The sequence below is a fragment of the Acomys minous genome (genome assembly GCF_964271855.1).
Source record: "Acomys minous genome assembly, chromosome: 12".
Classification (NCBI taxonomy): domain Eukaryota; kingdom Metazoa; phylum Chordata; class Mammalia; order Rodentia; family Muridae; genus Acomys; species Acomys minous.
The window spans coordinates 109438126-109462382 of NC_140493.1; the positions used below are offsets into that span (position 1 = coordinate 109438126).

Sequence of the window (24257 nt, forward strand, 5' to 3'; positions counted from 1 at the left end):
GTTCCCAGCAACCACATGATGGCTCACAACCATCTACAACGAGATCTGGTGCCCTCCTCTGGCATGCAGGTGTACATGCAGGCAGAACACTGTATACCTAATAAATAAATAAATCTTTAAAAAAAAGACAGGATTTCTCTGTATTGCTGTCCTGGAATTCACTCTAGTAAACCAGGCTGGCCTCGAACTCAGAGATCCACTCTGACCCCCAAGTGCTGGGATTAAAGGCATGTGCCACCTATAACTTTTTTCTTTAAAATTTTTTAAACATTTTTTTCCTTCTGCCTTAAGTAGAACAATGTATCGTGTCTGCTTTGTACATTTTAAACAGAAGCTCTGACTAGTATGTGCTTCTTAGACCCTTTTTGGATTGAGGCAGGAAAGTGGTTAAGAAGTTGGGCTCGTGCCAGTTTACATGTGGACTTTGCATAGAGTATTACAGTGCTGGTCTGCAGGTGGGGAAGGGTCGTATAGAGGAGGGCATGGAGCACTGTAAAGCAAAGGTGGGTGGGGAAATACCAGATTATTTGTATTTACCCAATAGGGAACATGTCTTTATTCTTTTGACTAGCTTTCAAAAAAATAGGGGGTGGCAGCTGTGGTACTGATTGTCACTCAGTACTGAAGAAAAATGTCTTTGACAATTACAGAATTTAAAAAGGAAGATGGCTTAGTGTTAGCTATGACTAGATCATCAAAGCTTAAAGGAGTTGCCCGTGGATGCCTCTACCCCTGCTGGAAAGGTATAGCAAAGCAGCTTCAGGTCTACTCCAGGCTGGCATGGTTGGTGCCTGTGGGCAGCTTGAGCCACGCCAGGAGCAAGCATGCAGCTGCACAAGAGGTGGCTGACAATGTTTCAGTCAAGAGCCCAAGTGCCAGAGGCTACTCTGCAAGATGCTGCAGCTCCTGGGAGATGGGCTACACTGTCTACAGGTATTTCCTCAGCCCTAAAGCAAGAGTGACAGAACAGACCCTGAGCCTGCAGTGGCTGCTTCTCTTCAGCTGGAGTGTGTGTGGCAGCTCTTGGCTGCAGGGCTGCACTAAGCAGAACTATGTCCGTGCACTCGGACCCTGCTACCAGTGGCTCCAGGCAGGCACACCCTCTCTGCATCATTTCCTTATGGTCTCTTCATCTTGTCAACCTTGAGAAGCAAGCTCTTGAACAGAAACATAGTAACAGATTGTTTTTAAACATGTTACTGTTTACAGCAAATCCCTGCTCTGTTGAACATTATGGCTTGCTTGGGCTTGTAGCAGCTGATAGATGAGACGTAAGAGATTCTGCCCCTCCATCATGGACTTTAGAACAGAAAGTACTTTCTTCCTTAGATTTTTACATGACGTAAACATTTTACATAGGGAAGCTCTCAAGAGCTGAAGACAACCATGGTATTTATTTACCCTGTCCCCGAAAACCAGGTAGCAAGGAATCTGTGCTCTTAGTAAATGCTAAGGAACATGCACACATGATCAACTATTGAAACCACCAGCTACTGCTTTCTACAATTTGTGGTTTATTACCTTTGTAATTTCAGTTAAAAAAAGAAAAAAACCTGTGGTGATAAAGAACAAATGCTTTACTGTCAGTGTGCCAATTAAAGCATTCAACACACTGTCCTCACTCTCCTAGATGAGTGATTTGATACCCAATTAAACTTGGCCTACTGTAGCTTTTGGGAGAATTCTATCCTCATATGATAACATTTGGGTACTTAAAAATCAAAAGGGAAGCTTTGCCCTTCCTGCTGTTACTTAATCCTGTTTTATTTAGTCATTTAAGATAGTTATATTGCTTAGATTTCTATAGAGACTCCTATTTGTAGAACATATAAGCCATTTAATCAGAAGAACCAGTGAGAATTTAGCATTACACTTGAATCTCATTTATCTTTGCTTTTTTGTTTGTTTTTGTTTTTGTTTGGTTTGGTTTTGGTTTTTTGAGACAGGGTTTCTCTGTGTAGCCTTGGCTGTCCTGGACTCACTTTGTAGACCAGGCTGGCCTCGAACTCAAGGCGATCCACCTGCCTCTGCCTCCCACGTGCTGGGATTAGAGGCGTGTGCCACCATCGCCTGGCTTTTTTTTTTAAATTAGGGGAATTGTGTTGATGTGTGGTAGCTAGGAGGAGAATCTTGTTTTGAAGCACATGTTTTGGTTCCTCAGTTCCTCACTACTTAGGAGTCCCCGACTTTAGCTAGTCACCCCACCACCTCCTTTACCTTTCTCTATGTGCAAAATGGACAAAATTTGTTTTTGAGACTCACTTAAGCTGGCAGGTATGGAAATTCTTCAGAGTACTATTAAGTGTGCGATGTCTGAAAGATGTGAAGATTCTCACTTGTCAGCTCTGAGACCTGATGCATACTCTGTGTGTAACTGGAGAGATGACTCCGTGCTCAAGAGCACTTGTTCTTGCTGCACAAGACTGGAGTTATGAGCCCCGCAGCACCCACACGGCCGGTCGCAGCTCTCCATAATTCCACTTTGAGAGGACCAGACACCTCCATAGACACAGGTGATGCACACGCAGGCAAAATACCTACATAGGTAACACACACACGACACACACACACACACACAGTGTGTGTGGTGTGTGTGTCTGTGTCTATGTGTATGTGTATGTGTGTCCTTGTGCTGCGCAGGACAACCTGAAATGGCCTGAGGACCCAGATGATGAGATTCCAGGCATGCCCCACCACTCCCAGCTATGTTACTTTTATGTTAGGCAATAAAGCTCTGTTTCCAAAGGTTGATATTGGCCACAGTGTGTTCTTTCCAGTGATTGTGATAGTTCTTCACGTGGCCTTGACTCTCCGTGAGCTCCATCAAAATTAGGAGAGCGTGCTAGTCAGGGTTCTCGAGAAGCACAGAACTTACAGAATGAAATTATTATGTGGGATATATTGGAACCAAATGCAGCATTGGCTGTCTGCCAGTGGAGGGTCCACAGGCTGGATGTCTCAGCTGGCCTGCTGTACACAGCAGAAGCCTAAAGAAGGAAGCTCCAGTGCCAGGGAAGGGATGGATGAGCAAGCAGAGAGAGCAAACTAACTTCTCCAATCTCCTTTATGTAGGCTACACCCAGAAGCAGCCCAGGTTGAAGGTGGATATTCCCACCTTGAAAGAACCCAGACTAAAAGTGATTCTTCACATTTCAAATGATTTAATTAAGAAAAAAATCCCTCACAGGTGTGCTCACCTGCTTGGATTGTAGTTAAGTCCATGGGCACTATGTTAACAACCAAGAACAGCCGTCACAAGCACACCCCTTGACACAGTCATATCTCATGTCATACTTAATTTCCAGATGAAAACAACAGTCCAGTCATAATTATGCCTACCTTGATACAACTATCCCACATATGATCACAAATGCATTATGTATTTAACTAGGTCATAATTACACCTGCCATAATAAACTATCCCTCATAGAACCACAAACACATGTGGAATTTTAGAAGAGGTAGCAATGTCCCTTGAAGGACATTCTTTTAGTATCTCAAAACTTAAATATGATGACCACTGATATTATTTTAATTGCTGTTTTAGTACATTAAGAAATTGAGGAGAAGAAACACATTCTTAACAGAATATGACAGAGACATTTCTCAGCTATAATTCTTGTTTTTGCAGCTGCTCACGTAGCCTATGTGACTGTTTATAACTACCTTCCTCCACTTCCCATTCTGCATTTCTTCTCCCCTCAGCAAGCACATCAGCAGGTCGTGGTTCCTTTCCTGAAAGAGAAAACCCATACCTCGATTCCTGAAGTGTCTGTGTCCTTTGTTATCCTGCCTGCATTAGGCTGTTGTAGAACATGGTAGCACCAGGAAACGCCTTAAAGGGTCTTCTGAACTCCAGACATAATCTTCCTTACCTCCACTGTAGAGAAGCAATTCGGTTTCTCCTTAGTAATCTGGATCAGTAAATCCTCATGACACTGTTATTCCTTTCTTAGCCTGTTGACTTAAGGGCATCAGAATCCCAAAGTGGCCAGGGGGACATTTGAACTTCCAGTTGATTGGAATGTTTGTAGGGCTCCTGGCAGAAGCACCCCCATCTCTGGAACCAAAAACTTCTAGACGAGCAGAACTTAAGGCCGTGGGAACAAGAAGCAACATTTTCTAGCGGATGGCTAGTGATAGTGAGTGGGACTGTTCCCTTTACCACCCTTGATTTCTAAACGTGTGGAGCCTGGCTCTGGGAAAAACGGTAGGAGATATTGGACACTGATTCAGAGCATGTACCACCTGGAGAGCGCTGCCCCAGCCCTCGGGCTGCTACCACCTAATGGGCACTGTGACTGTGTCTTCGAAAGGTCATTCTGTGTCTATCAGGCCAGCTGCTTCAGGACCGTGGGGGACATGGTGAGACCAGTGGGTTCCATGATCATGGTCCCCTGTTGCACTCTCTGGCTATGAAATAATTCCTTGGTCAGAAGCAATACTGTGTGGAATGGCATGATGATGGGGGAGGCACTCTGCAAGTTCACGGACAGTTGTTTTGACAGAAGCATTGCATGCAGGACAGGCAAGTCTGTAAGCAGAGTAAGTATCTTCTCTGGTTAGGACAAAGTGTTGCCCTTTCCACAGAAGAAGTGTTCCAATGTAATCAACCGGCCACCAGGCTGCTCCTGGTAACACTGGATAATGTTGTCATATCTGGGGCTCAGGGTTGTCTTCCATTTGATAGTGGATTGCTGCTGTACACGTCTCCTTTATGACTTGGTAGGTCAGATAATACCCAGCTCCTTACGGGCAGTTCAAGTTGCATGGTAACTTAGTGGCCCACTGTCAAATGTTCAGTTTCCACTAAGGCCCAATAGCAGGCCAAGAGCTGTCTTTCAAAGGGAGAATAGTTGTCTGCAGCTGAGGGTAGAGCATTGCTCCAAAATCCCAAATGTCTCTTCTGTGATTCACATATAGGGGCCTGCCAAAGGCTCCAAACAGCATCCCTGTCTGCCACTGACACCTCAGGTACCATCAGGTCTGATGGATCATATGGTCCAAGTGTAGAGCAGCCTTCACAGCAGCCTGGACATGTTGAAAAGTCTTCTCCAAGTCGGGCATGGTGGCACACTCCTTTAATCCCAGCACTTGGGAAGCAGAGGTAGGCGGATCGCTGTGAGTCCAAGGCCAGCCTGGTCTACAAGAGAAACCCCGTCTTGAAAAAACGCAAAAAAGAAAAAGAAAAAGTCTTCTCCTGTGCAGGCAACCCTCAAAGCTAGCAGCTTTCCAGGTCACTTAGTATATGGGCCAGAGTAACACATCCAAGTGAGGAATGTGTTGTTTCTAGAATCCAAACAGGCCTGATAAATTTTGTGCTTCTTTCTTGGTGGTGGGAGGGGCCAGGTGGAATAACTTATCCTTCACTTAGAAGAAATATCTCTGCATGCCCCTACACTATTAGATTCCTAAGACTCTCACCGAGATAGAAGGTTCTTGAATTTTGGTTGCTACCTGCTGTATACGTAGTCCAAGCAGCATGATGTCATCAATATAGCTGTTAAGAAAACATGCAGAGTTCTATGGGGTTTATTTGTTTGTTTGGAGTTTTTCTTATAGTGCTAGATGAAACCCGGGAATTTACCTGCGCTAGGCAAGTAACACTGAGCAACACCCACAGCCCCTTTAAGGCTGTATCTTAGAATTCGCCATTCAGAATTGAGAACTTGAGATAAAAAGCTAGTTTTCCTCCCAAAACTAGTTCTTCATTGATTTGTTGGCAATGGGAGGAGAATCTAATTCTGAGTTCTATTTCTTCTTTTCTCAGATCTTGGTCACAGTGGATTGGCAGATCATTATGAAGATCCCCACTGGGGACAGCAGCCCTCTTACAGAAGTGATGCCAACTGCAGCTGGGATAAAGCGATAATAGACAGGACTGACCAGGAGGTGTGGCCGTCCATCCCAGTAACAGAGACTGACTCTGCCTCAGAATGTCCTACAGACACTGACTCTGCCTCCAACTGTGGCTCAGAGAACAGTAGCATGGCTACAGGGAGCGCCCAGGGCAGCTTCCCAGGACACCCCACGAAGACAAATGGCAATAATGGCACCAATGGCGCACTCATCCAAAGTCCTTCTACTCAGAGTGCCCTTGGGGCAGGGGGAGCCAGTGGGAGTGGAGGCATGGCCAGGGTGTGGGGTGTAGCCACGGGCTCCAGCTCTGGCCTGGCTCACTGCTCTGTTGGTGGTGGAGATGGAAAAATGGACAACATGATTGGAGATGGGAGAAGTCAAAATTGTTGGGGTGCTTCCAACTCCAATGCGGGCATTAATCTCAACCTTAATCCTAATGCCAACCCAGCTGCCTGGCCTGTACTTGGGCATGAAGGAACTGTGGCAACAGGCAACCCTTCCAGTATTTGCAGTCCAGTCAGTGCCATAGGTCAGAATATGGGCAGCCAGAATGGGAACCCAGTGGGCACCCTAGGTGCCTGGGGAAACTTGCTGCCCCAAGAGAGCACAGAACCACAGACATCCGCTTCTCAGAATGTGTCTTTCAGCGTACAACCTCAGAACCTTAACACTGATGGACCAAATAACACTAACCCCATGAACTCTTCACCAAACCCTATCAATGCAATGCAGACAAATGGACTGCCAAACTGGGGCATGGCTGTTGGTATGGGGGCCATCATCCCGCCCCACCTGCAAGGCCTTCCTGGTGCTAACGGATCATCAGTCTCTCAAGGCAGTGGGAGTGGTGGGGAAGGAATGGGCAGTTCCGTGTGGGGACTGTCCCCTGGTAACCCAGCCACAGGAAATAACAACTCTGGGTTCAGTCAGGGGAATGGAGACACTGTGAACTCAGCATTAAGTGCTAAACAGAATGGATCCAGCAGTGCTGTGCAAAAGGAAGGGAATGGAGGGAATGCCTGGGACTCAGGGCCTCCTACAGGTCCTGGCATCCTTGCCTGGGGAAGGGGTAGTGGCAACAGTGGCATTAGTAACATCCATTCAGGAGCTTGGGGCCACCCCAACCGAAGTTCTTCTAATGGTGTGAATGGGGACTGGGGGAAGCCCCCAAACCAGCATTCCAGTAGTGACATCAATGGGAAAGGATCAACAGGGTGGGACAGTCCCAGTGCTGCCAGCCAGACACCTGCCTTGCAGCCTGGCAGTGAACACATGAACTCATGGGCCAAAGCCGCATCTTCTGGAACTACAGCAAGTGAAGGAAGCAGCGACGGGTCTGGCAGTCACAATGAAGGAAGCACTGGGAGGGAAGGAGCAGGAGAGGGCAGGAGACGAGACAAAGGGGTTATAGACCCAGGGCACATCCAGTTGCCAAGGAACGATCTTGACCCAAGAGTTCTGTCTAATACTGGTTGGGGACAGACTCCTGTAAAGCAAAACACTGCCTGGGAATTTGAAGAGTCCCCTAGGTCTGAAAGGAAAAATGACAATGGGACAGAGGCCTGGGGTAGTGCAGCTACTCAGCCTTCAAACTCAGGGGGGAAGAGTGATGGGTCCATCATGAACAGTACAAATACCTCTTCAGTATCGGGGTGGGTCAGCTCACCACCTGCCACCGTGCCAGCAAACACAAGCTGGGGAGACAGCAACAACAAAGCGCCAAGTGGCCCAGGAGTTTGGGGGGACTCTATAAGCTCTACTGCTGTTAACAATGCTGCTGCCACCAAGAGTGGCCATGCTTGGAGTGGGACCGTAAACCAGGAGGACAAATCACCCACCTGGGGTGAGCCTCAGAAACCCAAATCCCAAAACTGGGGAGATGGACAAAGAGCAAACCCAGCCTGGAGCACAGGAGCAGGAGACTGGGCAGATTCATCATCTGCCCTTGGACATCTAGGGGATGGGAAGAAAAATGGATCTGGATGGGATGCTGATGGTAATAGGTCAGGGTCTGGTTGGAATGATGCCACAAGATGTGGGACCAGTGGCTGGGGCAGTGGCACAAATGCTAAGGTGAATCCAGGTACAAACTGGGGGGAGTCTCTCAAGCCTGGTCCCCAGCAGAACTGGGCTCACAAGCCCCAAGACAACAATGTGAGTAACTGGGGAGGAGCTGCTTCTGTTAAGCAAACAGGGACAGGGTGGATTGGGGGGCCACTGCCAGTCAGGCAGAAGGACAGTGAGGCGACTGGCTGGGAGGAGCCTTCCCCACCCTCCATCCGACGCAAAATGGAAATTGATGACGGTACCTCAGCTTGGGGGGACCCAAGCACCTACAACAATAAAACTGTAAACATGTGGGACAGAAACAATCCAGTCATCCAGAGCAGTACCACAACCCCTGCCACCCCCACGACCCCCACCTCGAGCAGCACTGCACACCGGGCCGAGACGCCGCCTTCACACCAGGCTGGCACTCAGCTGAATCGGTCGCCACTGCTTGGGCCAGGTATGCTGGGGGCCCTCTGGTCATACCACTGGCGTGTACTCTGTGTGTATGTGTGATTCCTTGGACTGACCCTCTCTTAGCAAATCACTAAGTAGTATAGCTGTTTTCCAAGGGAAGGAACAAAGCAAAATTCTCTAGCAGTTTCTCAGGGAAAAGAAATGCTGGGTATGCTCCCACCAGTTTGGTCCTTTCCATCGTCTAACAGCCACAGGCTAGTTTTGCTTTGAACTTATATTTTACTGTGCTATACTCTGCTTATCTGGGTTCCTTGTCAGTTACGGGACACTTGGGCAGTTGACATTCTTTTATAGGAGCAATTTTGAAGTCTTTCTGCCATGCAGCTGTAGTCTTCCTGTCTGCCTAAATCACCTGTTAGTGGTTCTGTGCATTTACTTGACCTTTTCCCAGTTGAGGAAGTTTTTCTTGGTTGCAGTCATCTCCCCAGTAAGGTACAAGCTCATTTTTCTGCCCTGTTCTATGCAAATAGTTTGGGTCTGCCCCATAACATCATGTAACTTCTGCATGACAGGGCCAGCACTGATGATATTTAGGGGGAAGGAAGCATCATCCCTTCAGGGAAGCCTGGGACCCCTTTTGTTAGTGTGTGTTCATTTGCAAGATGTCATTATTACTGGATAAGCCAAGTAGTTCTCAGCCCTGACTTAAATCGCCTTGGCACTTGTTTGGGGTGAGCTGTCAGTCCCAGAGACTGATTTAATCTAATGAATCTGCAGCAAAGCTGCTTCAGTGGTAATTTTAAAGTTCTACCCTAAAACTGAAAAAGAAAAAATGTCTGTAAAATATGAGAGTCATTATAGAAGTCATATTTTTATTTCATTTGAGAGACAAATTGTGCTGGGCGTGGGTGTGGGTGTGAAATCAGACTGAGACTTAAGTGTGGAGTTTCTGCCCTGTAAAAGTGGAAAAGAAGCCGGGTGTGTTGGTGCATGCCTGTAATCCCAGCACTTGGGAGACAGAGGAAGACAGACTGCTGTGAATTCCGGGCCAGCCTGGTCTACAGAATGAGTCCAGGACAGCCAAGGCTACACAGAGAAACCCTGTCTCGAAAAACAAAACAAAAACAAAAAAGGTGGAAAAGAAGATGCTAGGATAATTCAACCAGAGCCACAGACAGCTTGAGTAGTTGTGAGAGAACGGGAGCCCAGTGTTAAAGTGGGTGACAGAGGTAGAGCAGGTGCACTCTGGAGAAGCAGCGGGAGCCCTAGATGTCTAACTGGTATATTGGTCCATGGTACAAAGTGCTGTGCTCCAGGCATGAAGTCACCCTAGTGCCTCATGAGAACTGTTCTCAGCAAATCCCAGCGCTCCCTGTGTGAGGAAGGGAATAGTGTCCATCCAGCTTGTGGCACAGATTGACTTCCTTGCCTTGCGGTCTTCTTCCTTAGACAGCCAGGCCCTGAGTCAGCCTCGTTTCTTCTGTCCTTGAGACAATACTGCAGAACTTGAGCAACTGACTGAGGTTACTTTTGTCTGTCTGTCCATTCTGCAGCAGCTTTTCTCATTTGCTACAGTGCTTTCCTGTAGTTAAAATTTCTGGTGTTTTTAGTGGTCTTGTGAACTTCAGCAGGCTGTACCCCGAGCTATGTGCTTGCTGTAAGTATGTGCCATGCTGTGCAGTTAGCAGAGACTGCAGCCCCTCATCCCAGAGCTGCACTCTGAGCCGTGGCATTTTCCTGTCGGATCAGGCTTAAGGCCTGGTTGCTTTTTGGTAAAGCTACTCTGTCCTGAGGACTGTCAGTAGGTCCCAGGTGTAGAGGCCTGCTCCTGGTTTTAGCTTTTCCTTCCTGCTTTGTGGGGTTTGGGGATTTGGGGGGCAGTTAAAGTTTTTGGGGGGGTTTGTTGGAGACTTTTGGGGGTATATGTGTAGTATACTTGTGTGTATATGAGTGTTCATATGTATGTAGACATGTGAGTGGGTGGGTGTACATTTATATTATTGTAGAGGTCGGAGGTGTCTTTTTCAGTCACGTTCCGCCTTATTATATATTGAGGCTCACCTGTTCAAGTAGTCCCCTAGACAGCTTGCTCCCTGGATTCCTTCTCCAGCTCCTGAGCCCTGGGATTATGTGAAGGCCTAAACTATAGTGCTCTTGTTTGTATGGCAGCCACTTTACCGACTGACCCATCTCTCTAGGCTTCCCCCTGAGTTTCAATGTACCACAAAAGACAAGAGGAAGAAGTCTTCCACCTAGGCATCTTTAAGATTTCTTCGTGGTCATCCTGAGCCCAGTGTACAAGAGAGTGTCACTTCCACATGTGCCTTGGTAGAGGATTACAGAGGCCATTAGAGTAGCTCCTGAGTGCTGGTTGACTGGCTTAAGTGGCCTCAAGATGGCTCAACAGGCAAAAGGTTCTTGCCTCCAAGCCTTGACATGAGTTTGATCCCTGGGACCTACATAATGGAAAGAGAGAACCAACTCCCACAGTTGTTCTCTGACTGCCACTGGTACTTGGTCGGACTCCTGAGCAAGAGCTGAATGGACAATCAGCAGCAACCTTGGTCCGTCCCGTTACCAGAAACAGTTGCATGCTCTCCGTGTTCTCCACTCTCATTCCATGATGTGTACAGGGACAAATAGAAAGAACAGGTAGGAATTGTTGAGTGGTTGGACATCATAAAGAAGTCCTTACAGCGATAAGCCGCCTGAGAAGAGGCCCCAACACACAGGGCTTGAAAACTGGCTTACTTATTGTAGCCAGTGGTTCTGACTAGAAGACCAAGATTGGTTCAATGGGAATCCACACAGAAAAACAGGCAGCCTGGAGGGATAGTGCCACTTAAAATGTGGTGGTGGTGGTGGGGGGGGGGGACTTAAAAGGAACAGTGGCTGGGAAAGCAAAGAAGTGGCTCAGAGTGGGACAAGACACAGGTAAAATATTGTTCTTGCTGACATTTCCTGCGCACAGGAGGCAAGAGGTTGTTCAGCTGGGAGGGGATGACACTAAGCTATGGAAGGTGAGATCTCAGCACAGAGTAAGCTGAAGATACAGCTGTGGGAGAGTAACTGAATAAGTAGTTATGGTCAACAAAAATTACTAAGGCTAGGGCTGTAGCTCAGTGAACAAATGCATTGCTGGGTTCAGTCCCAAGCCCCACAAAGAACACTCCAGGTGGCAGAATTGAGCACATTTAAAAGCCAATAGAAAGGGGCATGCAGAGAGGAGTGTGGATGCAAATAGAGAGGTCCCTCTGCTCATGCTAGAGTCACAGAAGATAGCAAAACAGCCAAGCCCTGCCCTGTGGGGCCTATAGGCCAGTGAGGGCCAAAGCAAGTGAAGTCTGTATGTGACATGAGGGAGGCCATGCCATGGAGAATGATGAAACCTGGTAATTGACCAGCTGCTGGGTTTTCATTAGGAGTGCCCATTCTGTGCTCGTTCACATGTCACGACCCTGCAGTCTGCCCCGGGGTGTTTTCATACTCCACAGCTCACTGCACCTTCTAATATCGCTCGCCACATAGGAATCCTGGATGGATCTGTCTGTATCTCTGAATGAAAGGTGTGAGTTACATATTATACCCAGACTCACAAGTATACCTGGCTAGACCATCTTTTTTCCTGTGAATCAGCATTTTTAGTGAAAAAACTAGTTCTGTCTGCTAGAAGCCTGGAGGGTAGACACAGTGGTATCCTGTGTCTTCCAGAATGAAGGGCTATGTTCCTATTTACACTCTTGCCGCAGCCCAGATCGCCTCAGCACTGGGTCTTTGAACACTAGCAAAAATTTCTGGGCCAGTTTCTGCTGAACCCAGTTAATATTAACTAGCTGTTTGTTGCTTCAGCCATCTGAATGTGTGGTCCCTAGTTTGTTTAATTATGTGTTGGTGTGTGTCTACATGTGGGTATGTGCTCACATGAGTGCTAGTGCCCCCAAAGGCCAGAGGCATTGGAGAAGAAGTTATAGACCGATTGTAAGGTGCCTGAGGTCCCACTTGCCCCCCCTTTTTTTCTTTGTTAACTGATAAAATGACTGTTTCTAAGCACTCAAATCTTTTTAGTTGTTTTTTGTTGTTGTTTCCAGACAGAGTTTCTCTGTGTAGCCGTGGCTGTCCTGGACTCGCTTTGCAGACCAGGCTGGCCTCGAACTCACAGCGATCTTCCTGCCTCTGCCTCCTAGTGCTGGGATTAAAGGCGTGCGCCACAACCGCCCGGCACAGCACTCAAATTTTTTAAAATATTTATTTATTTATTTATTTGAGTGTTCTATTTGCATGTATGACAGAAGAGGGCATCAAATTCCATTATAGATGGTTGTGAACCACCATGTGGTTCCTGGGAATTAAACTCAAGACATCTAGAAGAGCAGACAGTCCTCTTAGCCACTGAGCCATCTCTCCAGCTCCACAGCACTCAAATCTTAAGGACGTGAAAGAATGAAGAAAAGGAGGAAGAAAGGTAATTGATGAAAAATAAAAATAGCCAGACGTGGTGGTGCATGCCTTTAATCCCAGCATTCAAGAGGCAGAGATTGGTAGATTTCTGTGAGTTCAAAGCCAGCCTGATCTACATAGGTCTAAGAGAGCCAGAGGAGGAAGAATTTGAAAATTAAAATGCAATATATGGAGTATGTGGTATAACGGCACATCCCTCTAATCTCAGTCCTCAGGAGGAAAAGGCAGAAAGATCGGAAGCTTGAGGCCAACCTGAATGTGTAGTAAGTTCAAGGCCAGCCAGAGCTACCTGGAAAAATCTGATTTTAAAAAATAATGACACAATGTAGTAAAAGAGAGGCCAATACTAAATCTCTATGTTTTGATCTGTGTGTGGTAAAGATGGAAAGTACTCTGAGAAAAGTTAGTATTTAAAAATAGCCACTATTGGGCTGTAAGGTGGCTCAGAGGTTAAGAGCAGCTATGTTTCTTCCAAAGGTTCTGAGTTCAAGTCCCAACAGCACATGATCGCTCACAACCATCTATAATGAGGTCAGATGCCCTCTTCTGGCCTGGGGGCATTACATGCCGGCAGAACACTATGTACATAATAAATCAGTAAATCTTTGAAAATAGCCACCACAATCTCAGGGTTGTGGCCTATGGTTTTAATTCCAGGGTTGGGAGGCAGAGTCAGGAGAATCTCTAACTTTGTTGCCAACCTGGTCCACATAGCAAGCTCCAGGACAGCCAGAATTACACAGGGAAACCCTGTCTCAAAAAAGAGCGGGTACCACCATGGCTGTCAGAGCATGATGAGTAGTCCCACTATATGTGTGCATGTGTGCGTGCAGGTGCATGTAAATGTGTGTGTGCCTGAGTATGGAGACTGACGGGCAGCCTCAGGGGTGATCCTAAAGAACACCTAAGAGAGACCGTGATAAGCCTGGAGCTTATCGATTTGTCTAGATTGGGTCTTCCTGTCTTTCCAGTGTTGGGATTACAAGAGCTCACAATATTACTATATCTTATCAAAGCACACATGACTACCAAATATAAAAGAGGGAAAGTATTATGACGACTCCTTCCAAATGCAGAATTTGCTTCCCAGTCCCTGGTCCCCTCCAACTTCTAGAGTCCACATATTCTTACAGCAGTGTCATAGAGGCTGCTGTGAATTTAGATACCATTAACAAAGAATTATGTTTGTGTGTTTGTTTTCCCCCTATCTGGTCAGCCTCTGTATAGAAACTGTCAAGTTTAGTGTGTGGTATAGCAGGTGATGGTGTCATGTGTTTTTCTTACAATATCAATTTCTCTTCTCCCACTGGGACAGAGTGGCTGGCTGCACTTTGCCACACATTACCTGTGGTATTCAAATCTCAGACCTAAAGCAAGCCACTTGAGTATCACAAGTAATGAGCTCCTGTGTCTTGCTTGGTTGGTGTGTGTGTGTGTGTGTGTGTGTGCACGAGTTTCTCTATGTAGTAAATAGCCTTGGCTATACTGGACTCACTTTGTAGACCAGGCTGGCCTTGAATCACAGCAATCCCACAGCAATCTGCCTGCCTCTGCCTCCCTAAGTGCTGGGATCACAGGTATGTACCACCTGCCCATGTCTTTGTTAGGTGACACTGTTCTTTAACCCCAGAGAAGTAACAAACAGGCTTCACACACTGCTAGCTGACAGCCACGGCAACTGCCAAACTGTCTGGGGCACAAGCACAGGCTCACAGCATGAGCTTGTTATGGCTCTACTGAGATCTTTCATTCAGACAAAAGCTGTTCGTCATTTTTAGTGGTTGACCACATTTTTGCTGTTGATAAACTTAGTATTTTGTAGGTATTCTGCTTTGCTATTGACCTGTCCTGGTTTCATGTAATTCTGTTTATATCAGAGTTTAGATTTAAATTGCTTTATAAATTGCTAGTCATTAACAGGAAAGTATTACTCTCCCCTGTCTTAGAAAAATATGGCCTCCCTATTAACATAATTTTGTGTATTTAGTCTTACAGGGGTAAATACTACAAGATAGTTTTGCCTTGTTCTTACATTTTACTCATTTTCTGGGAGTTTCAGTAAAACCCATGTCTGTTAGAGTCTTTGTAGTTTGGACCTGACCCCCCAGCCCCACTTCAGCGTTAGAACAGTGGTAATAGCCTGAAGAGATGTCCCTGTGCCTGTCGTTTTAATCAGATTCCCAACTGCTTGTGGAGCACTCATAGGCCATACTGACACAGGATGCCAAGTCACACAGCACTGTAGGGCACTTCACAGTGTTTCCTCCTGGTGACATTACCTGATTGTTTATCAGTCAAGCTGTCTGGCAGAACCTGAACCTCTTACATCATCTTGGAACCAGGATGCTATTTGGCAGAAGGACTCTGCGTTTATTTGTTTCTAAGGGGTTAAAGCAGATTCTAATGAATGCCAGGCAGCCTGATTTTCTAGTATACTTGGAGATAGGTGTTCTAGGGCAGCTACTTAGCTTCAGTTACACAGGAAGCAGTGAATAGAAATATTAACTATTCAGGGTATAGGTCCTCAGTATAGCTAGGTCTCAAAGTGCAGCTGTGGGGCCTAGAATGGGCTAGGTTTTGTTTTGCTGGTAGAGGGGTGGGTCTCTTGATTTCTTGGTTTTGTTTTATTGTGTGTGTTGTGTTTTAGTATAGGCTGGCCTTGAACCTGCAGAGATCCTCCTGCCTCAGCCTCCAGTGTTGGGATTACAGGCATTCACCACCACTGTTTCTGGCTGTTATATATTTTATCCCTGAGTATTGTAGTTTTACCTTAGTGCTCTGATTGGTTTTGGTGTTGGGGAAAGGTGCTTGCGGAGGGCAGCATATAGCTGATCCAAGCAAGATCAGTGACCCTCATGGGCTCATGGAAATTGAATTGTTGTCCAACACTAAAGTCTCAGTTTGTCACATTTCTCCTGGAGCCTGTAGATAGTGGTGCCAGAGTAAAACATTAGCTCCCTGTGAGACTTGAAGTCTAAGCAAAGGAGGAGCTCTGCCGAGGAGCTTATTCAAAAGTGCTCCTGTATCCTGCTGGCTGTCTGCACTTACTCCTTAGGTCACCTGCTGCTCACCAGGAGGCTATGCTCAGGAAAAGCTGAGGCTAGCTGCAAGCTTGAGTTTGCATTTGGGTCCAGTGGCACCTAGCCAAAGCTTACTTTTCAGGCACCAGTCTTATAAAGTTTTATAAAGACTGAGATTGTATGAGTTAATCATGGAAAAGCGTGTTTCACTTTCACCACACTGCAACTTGGGAAAGCCTGACTTCTACCTAGGTTAGTGACTGTTGATCTTAAATGGTGGTGCAGGCCTTTAATCCCAGCACTCGGAGGCAGAGGCAAGCAGATCTCTGAGTTGGAGGCAGCCTGATCTACAAAGGGTGTCCAGGACAGCCAGGGCTGTTACACAGAGAAGCCTTGCGGGGGGGGGGGGGGGGTGGTGTCTCATGTGGCGTAGCAAAAGCTAGCCATCAGTGTTCTTGCTTCAAGACCTCCATCCCAGGAACCGTATTTACTCTACTCAGGGTGAATCAGTGTGATGCTGTTTTAAAAGCTGACTCTAACGTTAGCTTCCAGTCACCGGCCGGAGGACTTCCAGTTCAGCAACACTGCAATAGTTTTTAACAAAAGCGATTTGAATGATTTGTACTTTTTGTAGCTGGGAGTAGGGAGATTTTGCTTCCTTGTATTTGTAGGGCCGTGGGGATTGGTGGACCTGCTGCAGAAGTGGGAAGGGTGCCTAACCATGAAAGCTTGTCAACGTCGTACACAGGCTCCCACTTCAGAGCCTTCATTTAAAAATAAATGGGTAACACAGTTGGAAATACAGTGCGGTCTCCAGAAATCCTATAAAAGTGTACACTTACAAAAGAAAAAAAAAACCTGTTTTGCCAAAAAAAAGATAGCATTTGGGAATTTTAGAGGGGCTGTTTGTCTGGGTTTCTGTTGGATGGGTGGGTGGTAGTTTGGGATGCTCCAGATGAAATGGACAGGTCTCCTGGGTGCTGTGTGCTCTTCACTAAGCTCCACCCTCCAGCCCCTGAGGAATAATTGTCTTCATTTAATATAATTTTTTTTTTCCGAGACAGGGTTTCTCTGTGTAGCCTTGGCTGTCCTGGACTCACTTTGTAGTCCAGGCTAGCCTCGAATTCACAGTGATCCACCTGCCTCTGCCTCCCGAGTGCTGGGGTTAAAGGCGTGCGTCACCACTCCCGACTAATATCGATGTTTTAAATGTAAGTAAAGTTTGGTCTGCCTGATCAATTCAACTGTTTTACCAAAAGATGTCATGATTGCTCTAACAGTAACATTTAAGCAGTGAACATTATTTAATGCTGTGTGTTTAAAAGTATTGTCTATAGGTGCTGGCTTTGCACCAGAATTACTCCGTCTGTTTCAGTTTATCACATTTCTTCTGGAGGCTGGGCCCTAGGTCTCTGTGAGTCTTACCAGAGGTCAGCTTAGCCTAGGAAAAGAGTTTGCTTGGTTTTCGAGTCAGCAAGTATGCTTCCACTTACCCGCAGGCTTTGAAATATGAAGCTGGCATATCCTTTGCTACATACAAGTGTGGTGTAGGGTTTTCTCTACAAAAATGGATTAACTAATTACTGTGGTCTGACTGTTTATTCCTAGTTTTAACTTAATTACTTGTTCTGTTAGTCTCTTGTATTGTGGCCTTTGAAGACATGGCATGGAGGAATGCCAGGTCAAGAGAATCACTGCTCTCTCAGCTGGTGACTCATTACTTTTCTGCTGATTGTCACAGTAACATATCAGCTGTGAGAATTTTCATTTAATTGCACTTTTAATTTGTAAAACTGCTTCCCAGTTTTGGCTACTGCTTTCCATGTAATTACTGTTAGCAATTGCCAGTAGTAACTGTTTGGGATAACTTACCAGTTACTGTTGACAGTTTGCTTAAACTGTTGCTCAGCAGAGAGCTTTTAACTTAAAATGACTCGTGTGTGTGTGTGTGTGTGTGTGTGTGTGTGTGTGTGTGTGTGTGTGTCCTTTAGTCATTAATCAGCATTTATCAAGGGTTACTACATTTTATTAGAATAAAGAGTACCATGGGGACCAGTTCCATACTATCGTTAGTAAGAAACTTAGCACTTTTCACAATTGACATAATACTCATGTTGAGACCAAACAATTTAAAACTGGCCGTATCCTGTGCTGTCATCTCTTCTGGTCTCTCTGAGCTAATGTATACTCTATGGAGTTTGCAGACACCAGGCACTGACTGTCCTTGTCACTTTCTGCAGAGGCAGAGGTGCCTTGGCAGTACACAGTAATGAGTGTCTTGAGTTGATCTGGGAAGTCACAACTTGACTTCTCGGTTTCACTTGCATTCTCCTCCCTTCCCAGTTTCATCCGGCTGGGGAGAGATGCCCAGTGTTCACTCCAAAGCTGAGAACTCATGGGGAGAGCCATCTTCCCCTTCTGCCCTGGTCGACAACGGCACAGCAGCATGGGGGAAGCCTCCCAGTAGTGGATGGGACCATCCTGCTGAGCCAGTGGTGCCATTTGGAAGAGCCAGTGCTCCTGCTGCTGCTCCAGCCCTGTGCAAACCAGGTAAGCCAAGCCTTGTGCATGCCTGGACCTGACAGGTAAAAAATGGTTCATGGGGCTGGGGACATAGATCAGTGAGTAAAAGTATTTGCTGTGCAAGTGTAAGGACCTGAGTAATAATCTCCAGCACTTACATAAGAAGCCAGGCATAGCTACACATGCTGTAAACTCGGCATTGCAGGACAGACAGGTGTATCCTGGGAGCTCCCCACCAGCTCGCATAGCCAAAATGGCTAGCTTTTAGCTTGATTGGGAGACCGCGCCTTAAGGGAATGAGGAGGAAAGTGATAGAAGACGACACCTGGTGCACTCGTTTGCCCTTCATACACACTCACATGGGCCATGAATTCATAGATTTATGTGCCTTTAACACACACAACATATATGTGTCACACACATGAACATAAAAATAAATCATTTTGAGTATTCTGCTTATAGGGGTATTTATCACTGAATTTTAGGACATAACTTTATTTTTCTTTTTTCTTGTTTCCTTTTTTTTTTGGAGATAGGGTGTGTGTCCGTGTGTGTGTGTGTGTGTGTGTGTGTGTGTGTGTGTGTGTCTGTCTGTCTGTCTGTCTGTGTCCGTCCCTGTGAGATAGCGTAAGGGGCGGGACGGCCGTGTGTCCATGTGTGTCCTGGAACTCTGTAGAGCAGGCTGGCCTTGAGTCAGAGATCTGCCTGTCTGCCTCCTCAGTGCGAGGATGAAAGGCATGCACCAAAACCCAGGTTAGCATACCCTTCGTTTAAAAATTGTTTTTAAATTTAGCTTTTGGAGGATGATGCTGGGGATTGAAACAAAAACCTTAGTGCTAAGTATGGAGTCTACCACTGAGTTCTTGCCCATACTGAATTTCAAAAATTAAATATTTATAGTTAGAATGTTTTTGTCAATATGTTTAAACTTTAAGCAAAGACTGTAAAACAATATTTGTCATTTTGGACACATGACTACAAAGGGATTTAGTTTTGTTGAGATAGTCTTGCTCACAGTGTAGTCTGTTGGCTGGCCTGGAACTCAAATGTAGGATTTCAAAATCACACCTTTTTTAAAATTCCTTTTTCAAAGGAAGAGAGCGTGTATTTTGATTAAGTTCCTATGTGCTGGGGTATGGAGGTACACACCTTTAGTCCTTGGGAGGCAAACACAGGAAGATCTCTGTGAGTTCCAGGCCAGCCATAGCTATGTGTTCAGGTCCTGTCTCAAAAAATAAAACCCACAGAAAATTCCTTTTTATAGCATCCACAGTGCTCTGAGATCTGACACTTTTGAACATCAGCATGACACTCCCAAGTAGAAAATTCCACATTTCACTCCTGGGTTGTATCACAGTCAAGTTCTAGGCAGACTAAAAAACCCACTGTTTTTAAAAAACAAACAAGTTTATTTCTTACAGCTCTGGAGGCTCAGGATCTCCTGAGAATGGCAATGCATCTGGTAAAAGCCTTTGGATGTGCTATATAACATGGTAGAAGACACCACACAGCACCTAAAACCACTATATAAAACCACCAGACTGAGCCTGGAAATTCTTACTCCATTCTTGTTAATTTTTGTTTAAAAGCTGGAGGAAAAGAAAATTATGGATGCCAGGATGTGGGGTGCAGGTGTTTTGAGGCAGTCTATCACTTTAAACTTTTGTCCTCAGTCACAAATTGTCTTTAAAAAAAAAAAAATGAGCTGGGCATGGTGGTGCATGCCTTTACTCCCAGTACTCTGGAAGCAGAGGAAGATGGAGCTGTGTGAGTTCCAGGACCTCTTGGTCTACAAAGTAAGTTCCAGGACAACCCAAAGAAACGGAACCCTGTCTAGAAACAACAAAACCAAAAGCTGGAGCGATGGCTCAGAGGTTAAGAGCACTGTCTGCTCTTCCAGAGATCCTGAGTTCAATTCCCAGCAACTAAATGGTGGCCCACAGCCATCTGTAATGTGATATGATGCCCTCTTCTGGCCTGCAGGTGTACATGCACATAGAGCACTCATATACAAAATAAATAAATCTTAAAAACAAAAGATGTATGTGTGTTTTCATGAGTGTATATTAATGTTGAATGTATGCCACTTGTATGCAAGTGCCCCCAGAGGCCAGAGGCCAGACGAGAGAGGGTGATCCTGGAGCTGGTCTTGTGGTCATTCAAGAATTGCCACACAGTCGCTCGAGCACCAATCTCAGTGACATAGTGATGGTTTGTTGAGTGAGAGTACACCCCAAGACAGGGTGATTATAATCAGGGCCGCACAAAGGACCCAAGGGCAGGCCTTTTATAAGAAAAAGCATAACCAGGTAACCAGGTGAGAAGCAAGAGGAGGGCAGCATTTCATCATTTTGACTAGCTAAACACAAGAAGAATTTATTTTTTAGTCTTGTAAATAGATTATATCCCCACCCTTCAGGGAGAAAGGAACATAGCAGGGTATTGGGGTTTTGGTTAAGCAGAACATTCAACAAGTTTTGAGTAAAGGCTATTCAAACTCCCAAGCAGTTAGAGCCTGGGAGCCATGAGTTTAATTTCACCTTATGATCAAAATGGAGACTTAAAAACAAAAATTGCTTCTGTTTCGCTGAAGACGAAAGCAGGTGTTAACAGAGGAGCTACAGTTCTAAGCAGGCTACAACAGTTTTAAATTGTAGTTATGAGTTTCCAAATTCAGGTCCTCTAGAAGATCAGGAATTGTTCCTAATTGGTGAGCCTTTTTCTAGCCTTCTGGAAGGAGTCCACATTTTAGTGGCATTTTCATGTTGTGATGAGATTACAGCCTCCCCTGTGACTTCTCAGGACTTGTTTTTAGGAAGCCTGTGTGTCAGATGATGTGTGGTTAGTTGAGAGAGTTTGAAGCAGCACAGCTGGAGTTAGAAAGGAAACTGTTGTGCGTATGTCCTATCCCTGCCTAAGAGAAAGTGACCGCTAAAAGATGATGGAATTCCTGGTCTTGCCACCGCTCCTAGTTACAATGACGCGTGTTTCCTCTCAGGGCAGCTGCGTCTGACCAGTGCCTGTCTGCTCTCTTCCAGCTTCCAAATCTATGCAAGAAGGCTGGGGCAATGGTGGGGACGACATGAACCTGGGCACCAACCAGTGGGAGGATGAGGATGGGGACATGTGGAATAATGCTGCCTCCCAAGAAAGCAGCTCATCCTGCAGCTCCTGGGGCAATGCCTCAAAAAAAGGACTTCAGAAGGTAGGTGCTGCTGGGGAGCCTGGAAACCCGGGGCCTGCCTGCAGTCTAGACAGAGCCAGCTGTTGCTAGGGAGACAGAACTCGCTCTGTAGTCTTAGGACTTTAATCTCTTCTGTACATTGGCCAAATCAAACTATTTTCAGGGCTGGGCATGGTGGCGCACGCCTTTAGTCCCAGCAGTCAGGAGGCAGAGGCAGCTGGATCTCTGAGTTCGAGGCCAGCCTGGTCTACAGAGTGAGTTCCAGGGCTACACAGAACATGAAAGGAAAGGAAGTGTAAGCTTGATCTGTTCTCCAGGCTGTAGGACCTCAGCTCTCACTTGCACCCTCTGGCAGTTATACACAGGGTCACCTGGGTATTGACACAGCACTGCCATTTGTCTTGTAGTTCTTTTGTAATGTTGTTGTTGTCAAACATGAAAATGAATATGCTTTAGTGCGGTAGCCAATTAGAATCTATCTCTGCATCCTGATATGAGGAGCCAAGTACTTCATCTATACTGAAGAAGACATCAACAAGTGACATTGTTTAGTGAAAGGCAAAGTACAGAAGAAGGTATCATGTGCAGGCCACCGATTTGTAGGAAAATGGAAGGAGGACATCATTGTGTGTGCACATGTAGCAGCTTCTATACAGTGTTCCAGGTTTTTTGTTCTCTGGAAATAAAGATATACTTCTTGGAGAGATGAAGATATAAACAAATGATATAGTATGGAGGAGTTTTTCATTTTATCTCTTTTGTAATTTAGAATTATGAATTTATTGTCATTTTTTAAACTAGTCTTGGCTGGGCGTGGTGGCACACACCTTTAATCCCAGCACTTGGGAGGCAGAGGCAGGAGGATCTACAAAGCAAATCTAGAACAGCCAGGAGTACAAGAGAAACCCTGTCTCAAAAAACAAAAAACAAGGCAGAGGCAGGAGGATCACTGTGAGTTCGAGGCCAGCCTGGTCTACAAAGCGAGTCCAGGACAGCCAAGGCCACACAGAGAAGCCCTGTCTTGAAAAAAACAAAATCATAGTTTTTGAAAGTTTTCATTAAGCACATGCAGAACCTAGACACTGAAGCCAGTCTGTCTGTTGATAAGAAGTAGAAATAGTTGCAGACATGAAGAGAAGTTGTTTTGCAGTGGGGCTGTGTAATCCAGTTGCCACAGGACCAGAAGTCCCAAAGCAGTAAACTATAGGAGTAGGGTCTGGCCCTGGCAGCATTCCCTCCAGCTGAGCTTCCTGCGAGGGGTCAGAATGCCTTCTGGCTGCCGCGGTGCCGTGCTCTCCGCTGTGGCATTACAGCAGGCTCAGGGTGAAAGAGTGTGGAGCTGCACAAATGTCATCCAAACGCTTGGGCAGTGAAGAAGACAGAAGGATCAGGAGCTCAAGGTCATCCTCAACTATAAAGCAAGTTTAAAACCAGCCTGGGCTACTTGAGACCTGGTCTCAACAGGAAGAGAGGGAGGGAAGAGAACACAGAGGGAAAGACGACAAGGAAAGGGGAAAGCAAACATGCTGAAGCAAATTCAAGGGGAGGGCAGGGGTTTTTTTAGTATGGTTTTGTTTGGTATTAGGGAAATACTTGGTTCTCCCACCTGGGGGCCAGAATATGTATAAAGGTGGAGACTTAATAAGATCAACAGGCTTATTCTAACTCGCTTATGTGGCTCTTTAATTTCAGTGGAACAAGATATCTGCATTTTGTCATTGTTGAGAATAAAGCTTATTCAAGGGTAAAAATATGTAGTCTTTAGTAAACCTCACTTAGTGCTGAGTTTCAGAGGCAGTCCTTATGACCTATAGAAATAATATATCTATATTATGATGAGACAAGTAATTTTATAAAAAGAGAAATAGTTACCCTGCTTTTTATTAATCCATAAATGACACACATTAGCCAGCTTACAGATGTTCCCTGCAGTTTTCTACAGTGTTAACTACAAGATGATGTTGGCCTCTGAGGAACAGCACAGTTGATAAAATTCTGTAACTGCAGTCACTGAGTTTGAGCTATCACCCATTTCTTTTCTTTTCTTTTCTTTTTTTTTCTTTTTCTTTTTCTTTTTATGGGTGTGCTGTGCTTCTAACTGCTAAAGCCACCTCTCTGGCTCATTTGTTGTTTGGTTTGGTTTTGGATTGTTTGGTTTGGTTTGCTTTGCTTTGGTTGTTGGGTTTTTTTGTTTGTTTGTTTTTGTTTTTGTTTTTCTTTTTTCTTTTTTTTATTAATTTATTCTTGTTACATCTCAATGATTATCCCATCCCTTGTATCCTCCCATTCTTCCCTCCCTCCCATTTTCCCCTTATTCCCCTCCCCTATGACTGTTCTTGAGGGGGATTACCTCTCCCTGTATATGCTCATAGGTGTTTTTGTTTTTTAAAACATATTTTCTCTGTATAGCCCTGACTGTCCTAGTACTCTTCAAACCAGGCTGACCTTGAGCTCAGAGATTCTCCTGCCTCTGCTCCCTGAGTGCTGGGATTAAAGGCGTGCGCCACCACCGCCAGATGCTGGCACCCATATCTAAGACACATTAAAAATAACTCCTGGCTTTTCCCTTGCCCACTCTGTTCCAGGGCATGAAGACACCTGGCAAGCAGGATGAGGCCTGGATTATGAGCCGGCTGATCAAACAACTCACAGACATGGGCTTCCCGGTAACTGGCATCTTGATGCTCTAACCCAAAAGCACTCCCCAGCCAGCCTGTTGTGTGATGAAGCAGAGATGCTTTGCTGAT

At 45.7% G+C, this 24257-nt stretch overlaps 1 protein-coding gene across 5 annotated transcripts in view; it reads left to right on the forward strand.

Moving 5' to 3' along the window:
• TNRC6C (trinucleotide repeat containing adaptor 6C) overlaps positions 1–24257 on the forward strand; it is a 114987-nt gene that overhangs the window by 55203 nt on the left and 35527 nt on the right. For all 5 annotated transcript variants that reach the window (XM_084749034.1, XM_084749030.1, XM_084749033.1 and 2 more), the window contains exons 5-8: positions 5771–8368; positions 18147–18353; positions 21365–21531; positions 24096–24176. In XM_084749034.1, coding sequence (XP_084605160.1) covers positions 5771–8368; positions 18147–18353; positions 21365–21531; positions 24096–24176 — 3053 coding nt within the window. The remainder of the gene's footprint in view (positions 1–5770; positions 8369–18146; positions 18354–21364; positions 21532–24095; positions 24177–24257) is intronic.